Below are 12,005 nucleotides of genomic sequence, written 5' to 3'. Positions count from 1 at the left end.
TTAATAAACATCAAGAATTGTAATTAGTCTGTTAATCAGGAAATATAAATATGAGAAGATGAAGATATGAAAAGTGAGTGAGTGAGAGAGAGAGAGAGAAAGGAAAGTTTGTTGCTCATTCTTTTCTCTCCGCACCTTCTGACCATCACCTCCCACCAGTGGAAAACTGACCAAAGGAAATATGGGATAAGCTTCTTCTCGAAAGGTAAAAGGGATGATAAATGTAAATAGAGAAGTTGAAGACTGAGAGAATTTCACTCGAAACGATGAAGTAGAAAAGAAGAAAATATTGAAGTAGCTGTCGATCATCTTCCTTCCTCATCCTCATCCTCATCTTCTTCTTTACCAGTGGGGATTTTGTTTACCAATCTAAAGTTCACCGACCATCGGTAGCCCAGAAAATCACCACCACGATCACAATCACCGCCATCACAGTGACTCCACCGCCAATATAACCAAATAATCACTAGTAAAAGTTGCAAGGTAAAAGGTAAACGGTCAGTAAGTCAAAGAAGAGACGAAGACGAAGAAGAGGAAGAAATTGACCCTTTCCCTTCTTCTTGAAATGACCCCTAGTCTCATTTATCTGACCCATAAGATATTCATCTTGATTACCTGGTTGTTAATTGATCACCACAAGTAAATCAAATTTCAATTAACATTCAACAACTAATATTATCATCGTCCTATTGGTTAATATTTATTTACCAAAGGAAACTCTTGTCATTACCTGTGGACTAGTGGTCAGTGGTCAGTTACTGTATATTCATAGTGTGTGTGTGAGTGTGAGTGTTTATCTGTCAATATGTTTGTATTTGTGTCAATCAAATGTAACCAACATTTCAAAACATTGAGACTTTGGTTATCCCAATACTTGAGTGTTCAACTAAATTCAATTTAAAATCATTGACAGAAAATTAAATCAACCTGCTGATTTACTTGATTAACTTAATTAATTGTTTTCTTTTTTTGCTACTTTTTACTTTTCGCAACTAATATTATAACTTGAACCATAGATCTGGTGGACATCAAGTGGTGGACACACAATCAATTAACCTACTACTGATTGACCTTTCAACTGACCATTAGATGCTCACCAGGAGATGTTATTTATTAATAATTATCATTGTTGACAGTTTTAATTATCATCATCATCATAATCTCATATTGTTCTTGGTTCATCATTCACCTTTAATTACCTTTTGTATTTCTTAACAACAATTAACTTGAATATGATTGTTTTGAAATCGTCCATTTTTTGTCTATGATCATTACCTTTATATTATGATCTGACCACTAGGTTTTTATAATTAATTACGATTTGATCTGATTTGTGGTGAAAGAGAGAGAGAGAGAGAGAGATTTTCTCACAGTTTAAATTAGACCAATGGTCAGTTTTAACGGTCAAACAGTGAAATTTCAAAGGGAATGTTCAATAACTGGTCTCACACCACAACAACAACGACATTTGATACAATTTAAATATTATAACAATTTATTTAATGTTAACCATTGATTGATTCAATTGATACAATTTAAAACATCATATTTATCATGTTTACTTAATCATAATCATCTTAAAGAGATTGACCACTATCATTATCATCTTCATCTTTTTTTCTCATCTACATCGTTGACCACCACTGATTATCATTCACATTTTCAATATAAATCGAGATCAAGATAATCTTCATCTCTCTCTCTCTCTCTCTCTCTCTCTCTCTCTCTCTCTCTCTCTCTCTCTCTCTCTCTCTCTTTTACACACTAATCTCAATCAAATCACCTTAAGATGTTAACCTTTGTTATCTTTGGTCAACAAACTGACCTCCTACCAATAACATGCACACACTGTTACCTTTAATACTCTTGACCATTCAATCAAATATCACAAGTACATTAATAAATAGTCAGAGGGAAAGAGAAACAAAAGAGAGAGAAATATTTTCCCAGGTAAATAATTGATTGAATTTGATGTTGATTTAAATTAATTCTGTTTCTTTAATTGTTTCATCTAATTTTTTTCTCTCTTTTTCCTCTTATTATTGCCCTAATAGTTTATAAAAAAAAGAGAGAGAGAGAGAGAGAGAATTGGAAATAAATTGTTACCATTATGTATTTTAATGGTGTTATATCGTTATGATTGTTAACAATTAAATGACCATTTGATTGATCACTTTTACCATGTTCATGATATACTAATTATTATTATACTAATCATTTACTAATCATTAACAGTTGTAACAATTTTCTCTCCCAATTGTTTCCCTTAAATGTAATAGTAAAAAGGTGTAATCAAAGTTAATTGAAAACTAAAAGCTAACTTGAGGCAATTGTAACTATTTCTTTCAATCTCACCAAAGTCTCTAATTGTAATTAGTTAATTACTATGATCAATATTATGATTAAATACTTCGAGCCGATCACCCATATAAACACTCACACTCACACTCTCACTCACATACACTCACATCCATAGACACTCACACACTCACACACCTTAACATTTTCATCTTCATTCAATTATCATCTTTATCTTCATCATCCTCCATCTTCATCTTCATCTTCATCTTCATCTTCATCACTATTTCTTGTGGTTTCTACACCAAGACAACTAACTATAAATGATGATAGCGATCAAATTGATTAGGATAAAGATGATGAGACTGATGATTATGATGATATTATCTTCCCTTATCTTCATCACTTTAATATTATTATTATATTATAGTTAATAAGATGATGATGAAGATAAGTTTAATTCAAAATCTCATCATCATCATCATAATCATTTTCACTCCCTGTTTATATCATGTTGATATGGTCACGAAGTACGTGGTCACTATAATTAACCGAATTTAATTTAATTTAACTTCAACAATAATTAAGGTACAATACCTATGGCTCAGTTTATATCAACAATTAAAACACAAGAAATGAAAACAAATCAAATCATTATCACAAAACCTTAATAGTTAATCTTAGCAATTTAGGAAATTGATTATTAATTAATGGCAAAGAAACTTTTTAATTATCATTTTAAAAACAGATTTAATTGTTAACGGTTAGCGCACTTTTAGCAACTAAACAATTTTGATGAAAAAGTTAATTAATAGTTAAGAAAGTGCGTCAAAATTGATTATAATCATAATCATTAAAATACCTTCACAATAATTAAATATGAAAACAATGATTGTGATCATCATTAAGACAATCATTAAGCAATCATTAATTAATTGCCTGCATTTAGAATTAAATCAACAGACACAAATGTTAAATGATTAACTAATTGCTTTTCCGTTTCTATGCACGCGTAACAATTTTATACAATCAAATTGATTGTGTAATGAGAAACATCAACTATTGTAATTTGATCACTTGTTGATTAATTGATTTTAGATTTTAGACAAATTAAGCGTAGACTGTGAATTAGAATACAATTAAGGTGATGATGTGTGTCCATCTCTTCATTGTGAAGAGAAAACTGGACACACAAAGAAGATTAAGACTTTTAGGTGAAAGAATCAAAATTTACATACAATTAAATCTCATTTTGTCTCATTCACAATTCAATTGATCTTATTTTCTGGTTGCCCAATAGCTTTTCACTTAAGGCTCATTAGATAAACTCAATGGTCAAGGTGACCACAGTTCACAATGACCATTGATGGAATATAATAATGAAATATGTAAATGAGAATGAGAATGTGACTGTGGCTGTGGCTGAGGATGAAGATGAGGAGAAGGATGATATCTTCATTGGAACAGAAAGAAAGAAAGAAAAAGAGTAAAAAAGTGAGTGAGAGAAAGTGAGTATATATTTCATATAAGATTCTTTTACGAATCGATTGTATTTTCGAATTACTTTTTTTGTCCTTCTATTCAAAGTGACACATTATTTTATTGTTATTCTATTATAACAAGACAAACTCCTCTTCCTACTCCTTTACACCATTTTCTCTCTCTCTCTCTTCTTTAACCTCCCACCTTCATCCCTCCTTCATCTTCATCTTCATCTTTATCCTTTTTCTTTCTTGAAAAACTCTCAAGGTTAACATGTTGATGTTTGTCCTTTTTTTGTCAATGAAACCGAGATTAAGATGAAGATATATAAAGATGAGAAAGAATGAGGAAGAAGAAAAAGAAAGAAAAAGAAAGAAAGATAAAAGTGGATCAAAGGTGATCTATGTTCGGTCAGTGTAACTGGTCAGTTTACTTTTCTTCCTTTTTCTCTTTTCTGTTTGCCTTCTTCTCCTTCTTGTTTTCAGCTTTACTTTCATTTTATTAATTCTTTCAATGGTCAAGCCGAGCCTTTTCTTTCTTTCTTTCTTTCTTTCTCTCTCTCTCTCTCTTCTTTAACCTCCCACCTTCATCCCTCCTTCATCTTCATCTTCATCTTTATCCTTTTTCTTTCTTGAAAAACTCTCAAGGTTAACATGTTGATGTTTGTCCTTTTTTTGTCAATGAAACCGAGATTAAGATGAAGATATATAAAGATGAGAAAGAATGAGGAAGAAGAAAAAGAAAGAAAAAGAAAGAAAGATAAAAGTGGATCAAAGGTGATCTATGTTCGGTCAGTGTAACTGGTCAGTTTACTCTTTTCTTCCTTTTTTTCTCTTTTTCTGTTTGCCTTCTTCTCCTTCTTGTTTTCGGCTTTACTTTCATTTTATTAATTCTTTCAATGGTCAAGCCGAGCCTTTTTCTTTTCTTTCTTTCTCGCTCTCTCTCTCTCTCTCTCGCTTCATTTCTCTTTCTCTTTCTCTTTTCTTCCTCTTCCTCTTCCAATGTTTTTTTTATCAACAAACAAATGCAATTGGATAACATGTTATCAATTCAATTAACATGTTAACTAATCTCAATAAAATGATAGTCATCATCATCTTTTTATCATTGACCATTAGATAAACTGGACACTTGGTCATTTCGTCATTCAAAACGTCTTATTACAAATATAAATCGGATATTTATTGTCTTTCTCATCTATTGTTATTCCTTTTACTAGTATTCCAATTGATTGATTACAATATCATAATAATAATGATAAAAGTAGTTGACCAAAAGTTATCATCATTTACCATCAGTTATTATGTTTCTTTCGTTGGAAACATTTCAAATGGTCAATATGGTAACTTTAATGGTCACTTTTCACTCAATTGTCTTTTTTATCTTCTCTTTTATATTTTCTCTGTTTTTCTCTCTTTTCCTTGGAATCTTTTTCTATTCATTTTCATCTATTAAGTGATAACTTTATTTGTTTGTCGTCCATTCAAAGAGTCAACACAAATTCATTGTGTCCAGTCTTAGATAAAATGTCCATTGATTATTAAGAATCAATTTAACAAAAATTATCCAACTAATGAATTTAATTAAGGAGAAACAATCTACAAGTTCTATAAATCATTTTCTGTTATGATTAAACTTAATTAAAAAAGAATAGAGAAAATAAGTTAATCATTAATAATAATTTCAATTTCTAATTATCAACAACATCACAATGAAGAAGAGAGAGAGAGAGAGAGAGAGAGAGAGAGAGAGAGAGAGAGAGAGAAGATGAGAAAGGGAGAAAAGATGAAGATGAGGATGAGGAGAATGAGGAGGAGAAGGGGATGGAAGAAGGAGGTTTTGATGGGATTTTCTTGATGTCAACAAATTACCTGAGATTTTAAAACAATAGCAGTAAATTAAACAAACTAAATCGATTAACGGTTTCGGTCTAAGAGAAAGAAAAAAACAAATAAACGCAAAAACAACGCCTTCTAAATCATCTTTAGGTCAAAAAAGGCTTGATTCTGTCAATCTCAAGTATCGATATTCAAATTGCAAAATCTTGACCTCAAAACCAATTGAACTTTTCTGTTATTCTGTCAAACTTATTTTTGAGATCGAAACCATTGGAGATTAATTTGCCGTTGGAACTGCGGTTCTATCCAAAGTAGAACATGATTAGGTACAAGACTTTTGGAATCCCCTAATCCGATAGGCGTAATTAATTAACCAACAATTAATCCAAGATTAATTTGATAAGATTAGTTGTAACAATACCAAATTAATAAAGTTCAATGAAGAGACATCGAAAACATGATAAGATGAAGATAATCATCAAACAACTGTTATCTTCATCTTAATATTATTCGATAAAAATGAAATAAATGATTGATTCGATTACAGATTAATTGTTACTATTGATGATTTATGGTCTATTAATAGATTCAGTTTCATGGTACAATGTTGTGCTCATTATCGAGTGCTAATTGAAACATTTACATGAGTATATAAGTATTAGGAGAGAGAATGATCAAGTTAATTAATAAACTAACCAACGAGCTAAATTGATTATAACTTGTCAACCTTTTCATCTGAAAGTAAAAGTTAATTATGTTTAAATTAGTATTTGCTTGTGTTTTATTGGCTTTCGTTGTCGGTGTTTCATTTGGTGATCCCCATCGACCAGGTAAATACTTGGATCATGACCGAACTGTGGTCAATTGTGCTAAATACAAGCGAGAGGCCAATCAACACTCGTGCGTCCTTTCACCTTTCAATACGGAAGGACCTTATTTCTTATCCGATGATTTAGAGAGATCTGATATTGTGGATGGTCAAATTGGTGTTCCATTAGATTTGAAAATTAATCTGGTCAATTCCAATGATTGTACTCCCCTTGAAAACATGTATGTTCATATTTGGCATACAAATGCTGTGGGCAATTACTCGGGTGTAAACAACGCAGGTCAAGATGTTGGTGGTTTTTTTGGTGGACATCGACCATATTATGAAGATGCTCGACCTGGAAACAATGGTTTTGGTAGTTATGGTCGACCCACTCCAACAACCAACGAAAGATTCTGTCGTGGTTACCAGGTCACCGATTCCAATGGTCAAGTTAACTTCAAGACCATTATTCCTGGTTGGTACTTTGGACGATGTCTTCATATTCATGTTGAAATTTTCGCTAAAAATACAACCGAAATCAATGAAATCTCATATGTTGGTCAAATCTTTTTCGATCAACAATTACCCTATCAACTTAAATTAATCGAACCTTATTCACAGAATAATCAGCAACTCACGATCAATGAAAAAGATCATATTTATCTAAAACATGGTGACGAAACTTTGATTAAACTCGATTCCAATGGTTCCAGATTCTCAAGTGCAATCACGTTGGGTTTAAATCCTGAGGCTAAATAAAACTGATTAATACTGATATCGAAACAGTTAGCCAACTTGGCGTTGATATCGAAAATCAAAAGTCAGATTAATAATCAATAAACCTAAATTTCTAAGCAAGTAAAGTGATAATCTCAATTTCTAATAATCGTCAGTAACAGAATGAGAATGCAAGAGAAAAACGAAGAGAGAGAAAATAGAAATTAAATGAGAAAGGGAGAAAAGATGAAGATGATGATGAGGAGAATGGGGAGGAGAAGGGGATGGAAGAAGGAGGTTTTGATGGGATTTTCTTGATGTCAACAAATTACCTGAGATTTTAAAACAATAGCAGTAAATTAAACAAACTAAATCGATTAACGGTTTCGGTCTAAGAGAAAGAAAAAAACAAATAAACGCAAAAACAACGCCTTCTAAATCATCTTTAGGTCAAAAAAGGCTTGACCATTGATCAACAACACCAACAACACCAATACCAACACCAACACCAACATCAACACCAACTTCCACATCCACATCCACATCCACAAGATCAACAACATCTTCAAGAGAAACACATGATTAGGATAAAGATAATGATGAGGATGCACCCAAGTCCCAAGTCTCGAGTCTCTTGAGTCCTTTAATCAATTTCCAATCATAACAATTATCTTAATGATTGTGATGACCAAGAGGATGTTACCAAAGCGCATCCTTGACCATTAACAACTACCATTCATCAACAGCAAAAAAAAATATCAACAATAACAAATTCAACCTCCAATCAATAAAACAATTAATTTCTTACAGTTAGTTAATCATATAAACAAAATAAAATCATCTAATCACAATTAGGAGATCCCTTTCAATTTGATTAACTTTCAATCATTTGATTGTTTTCATTTTTTTTTAAAATCTTATGATTATATTTTCATTTACCTTAATCATTTCAATTTATTTATCTTACCTTTAATTGTTTAACCCATTAATTGTTGGTTAATTAGCACCTTAAGACAATCAAAGTCCAAGTTAATCAAATCCCAGGGATAAAATTTTCTTACCTTTTCAAATGTGTTGCCATGAGCCAAACTAATCTTGAAACAATCAAGTTAATTAATGATTTTTGATTGAAAAATGATTAAATTGTTTAGTATGATTTGTTTTCATAAGAATAATTGATCAGAATTAATTGATTGTGGCTTAGGAAAGAGAGACAAACTTAATTGCTAATCTACAACAATTTTGATTAACTTTCCTGTAGATTGATTGTTTCAATCAATTTGTTAATTTTTTTTTCTCTCTGATTCTCTCACTTAAATTGCAATTTAATTGCATAGAAATATTTAATTGCGACTGTATATATATTTCTCTGTGTTTGTGTGTGTTCATATTAAATCATTTGATTAGAGTAGCAAAAACAATTTAATTAATTTCAACGGTAAGTTAATCAAGTTTAAATTGTCAGACAAAGTGAAGAAAAAAAAATCCAAATCAAATTCTGGTTTCCAATTGCAATATAAATCAACATGGAAACTAATCTTATCTTGATAAATCATCGTCATAATCTTAATCATGATAATTAGCAAATTCATGATGTTTTCTAAACTTTCTAAATTGTGATTAATTGTTTGCAATTATATTTAATTTTCAATCGAGAAAATAAAAATTAAAAGAAAAAACTTTTATCCAAATTGTCGTGAAAGTTTTTCACCAAACCTTTTTAACGTTCAATCTTTAAGAGTAACAATTTAATGAAGACTATGAATCGAATTCAATTAGTTAATTGTTAACAAAAAAAAACGAAACAACAATTTAAGGTCTTGGTTTTCCCATGGTCATTATAATAGCCTTTAGGTGAGCCCTTGCACGACCCAAAGCCAAGGGCAAACACGACAGACACATAAAAGGAGGAGGAGGAGGAGGAGGTGGGAGAGAGCACCCAGCCCCTTTCATTGACCATCATCATCATCTTCATCATCATCTTCATCATTATCATCATCATTTTCATCTTCATCTTCACCCAAAAACCCAATGGTCAAGAGTAACATTATTGTTGTTACTCTGTGTTAATGATAATCAAAGTTTTTTTTTCTCGCATTATTATGATTATTACGTTGAGAAAATTAATGAACACCAACAATTAACTACATAACCGGTAGGTTAACTTAATTATAACGGATTTAGCTTAACAATTAAGGGGGGGAACTTAACAAAGGTAAAGTTATATATACAATCAACAGCATAATACAAAAAAAGGTTACAAGTAATTTCATATTTACAATCTTGGTGTATACACTTAAAATTAAGGTGTAGTTGTAAACAACAATTAATTAAACATTGTACCCAAACCCAAATTATAGCAATCATTGTTAAATAATAAATTGCTTGTTGTTAATTTTTTTTTATTATCGTTGTTAGCCTATTAATTATTAAATGTAATCCGTTATAATTAAGTCAACCTACCGGTTATAGTTGATTATTGGTGTTCATTAATTATATTACACTTTTAAACGTAATAATAAACTTTCATTGTTATCAACAGAGATCAACCTTTTTGGTGTGTATGTTGTATTAAGTTAACACTGGGTTTTGGGTGAAGATGATGATGATGATGATGATGATGAAGGTGGTGGTGGTGGTCAATGAAAGGGGCAGGGTGATGGAACCTCTTTTCATCTCGGTTTCACCTCCGCCTCCTCCATTGTGTCTGTCGTGTTCATCATCTTGACTTGGGTCGTGCAAGGGCTCACCTAAAGTCCATTTAATGGTCATGGGAAAATCGAGACTTTAATCAATGAAAATTTTTTTATTCAGAAAAAAAAGATTAATAAACTTTAGATAATAATATTAACCTGTTGTGAAATTAATTAGCTGGATCATTAGTTGTTCAGACTATTCAATTGAGACTCAAGTTAATTGTTATACTAATAGATGAGTATCGAGACTCATCAAATTTGATTTCTGTTTGATATAGAGTTGGAAAGGGATTTTTGTTTATTTGATAATAATTTAATAACAATGTAAATATTGATAAAAAAATAATTAATTGGAGGTTGAATTTGTTATTGTTGAAATTTTTTTGCTGTTGATGAATGGTAGTTGTTAATGGTCAAGGATGAGCTTTAGTAACATCCTCTTGGTCATCACAATCATTAAGATAATTGTTATGATTGGAAATTGATTAAAGGACTCAAGAGACTCGAGACTTGGGACTTGGGTGCATCCTCATCATTATCTTTATCCTAATCATGTGTTTCTTTTGAAGATGTTGTTGATCTTGTGGATATGGATGTGGAAGTTGGTGTTGGTGTTGTTGATCAATGGTCAAGCCTTTTTTGACCTAAAGATGATTTAGAAGGCGTTGTTTTGGGTTTATTTGTTTTTTCTTTCTCTTAGACCGAAACCGTTAATCGATTTAGTTTGTTTAATTTACTGCTATTGTTTTAAAATCTCAGGTAATTTGTTGACATCAAGAAAATCCCATCAAAACCTCCTTCTTCCATCCCCTTCTCCTCCTCATTCTCCTCATCATCATCTTCATCTTTTCTCCCTTTCTCACTTATTATTTCTTCTCTCTCTCTCTCTCTCTCTCTCTCTCTCTCTCTCTTCTTCATTGTGATGTTGTTGATAATTAGAAATTGAAATTATTATTAATGATTAACTTATTTTCTCTATTCTTTTTTAATTAAGTTTAATCATAAATGAAAATGATTTATAGAACTTGTAGATTGTTTCTCCTTAATTAAATTCATTAGTTGGATAATTTTTGTTAAATTGATTCTTAATAATCAATGGACATTTTATCTAAGACTGGACACAATGAATTCGTGTTGACTCTTTGAATGGACGACAAACAAATAAAGTTATCACTTAATAGATGAAAATGAATAGAAAAAGATTCCAAGGAAAAGAGAAAAACAGAGAAAATATAAAAGAGAAGATAAAAAAGACAATTGAGTGAAAAGTGACCATTAAAGTTACCATATTGACCATTTGAAATGTTTCCAACGAAAGAAACATAATAACTGATGGTAAATGATGATAACTTTTGGTCAACTACTTTTATCATTATTATTATGATATTGTAATCAATCAATTGGAATACTAGTAAAAGGAATAACAATAGATGAGAAAGACAATAAATATCCGATTTATATTAATAATAAGACGTTTTGAATGACGAAATGACCAAGTGTCCAGTTTATCTAATGGTCAATGATAAAAAGATGATGATGACTATCATTTTATTGAGATTAGTTAACATGTTAATTGAATTGATAACATGTTATCCAATTGTATTTGTTTGTTGATAAAAAAAAACATTGGAAGTGGAAGAGGAAGAAAAAAGAGAAAGAGGAATGAAAAGAGAGAGAGAGAGAGGAAAGAAAGAAAGAAAGAAAAGAAAAAGGCTCGGCTTGACCATTGAAAGAATTAATAAAATGAAAGTAAAGCCGAAAACAAGAAGGAGAAGAAGGCAAACAGAAAAAGAGAAAAAAAGGAAGAAAAGAGTAAACTGACCAGTTACACTGACCGAACATAGATCACCTTTGATCCACTTTTATCTTTCTTTCTTTTTCTTTCTTTTTCTTCTTCCTCATTCTTTCTCATCTTTATATATCTTCATCTTAATCTCGGTTTCATTGACAAAAAAAGGACAAACATCAACATGTTAACCTTGAGAGTTTTTCAAGAAAGAAAAAGGATAAAGATGAAGATGAAGATGAAGGAGGGATGAAGGTGGGAGGTTAAAGGAGAAATAGAGAAAGAGGGAGAAAATGGTGTAAAGGAGTAGGAAGAGGAGTTTGTCTTGTTATAATAGAATAACAATAAAATAATGTGTCACTTTGAATAGAAGGACA

General features: G+C 31.0%; 1 protein-coding gene across 1 annotated transcript; it reads left to right on the top strand.

Annotated features, from left to right (window-relative positions):
• The first annotated feature begins 6,220 nt into the window (after positions 1-6,220).
• On the top strand, positions 6,221-7,305 carry LOC128395933 (uncharacterized). Its single transcript, XM_053356465.1, has one exon. The coding sequence runs from the start codon at positions 6,373-6,375 to the stop codon at positions 7,186-7,188; it is 816 nt and encodes a 271-aa protein (XP_053212440.1). The 5' UTR covers positions 6,221-6,372; the 3' UTR covers positions 7,189-7,305.
• The last annotated feature ends 4,700 nt before the right edge of the window (positions 7,306-12,005 follow it).

The sequence above is a fragment of the Panonychus citri genome, unplaced genomic scaffold, assembly GCF_014898815.1.
Source record: "Panonychus citri isolate SS breed McGregor unplaced genomic scaffold, ASM1489881v1 Contig00001, whole genome shotgun sequence".
NCBI lineage: Eukaryota > Metazoa > Arthropoda > Arachnida > Trombidiformes > Tetranychidae > Panonychus > Panonychus citri.
The sequence above is the reverse complement of the archived record's forward strand: the minus strand, read 5'-3'. Positions and strand labels throughout refer to the sequence as shown.

Coding starts and splice junctions, on each gene's coding strand:
- LOC128395933 (XM_053356465.1), top strand. CDS start 6,373: ATGTTTAAATTAGTATTTGCTTGTGTTTTATTGGCTTTCGTTGTCGGT.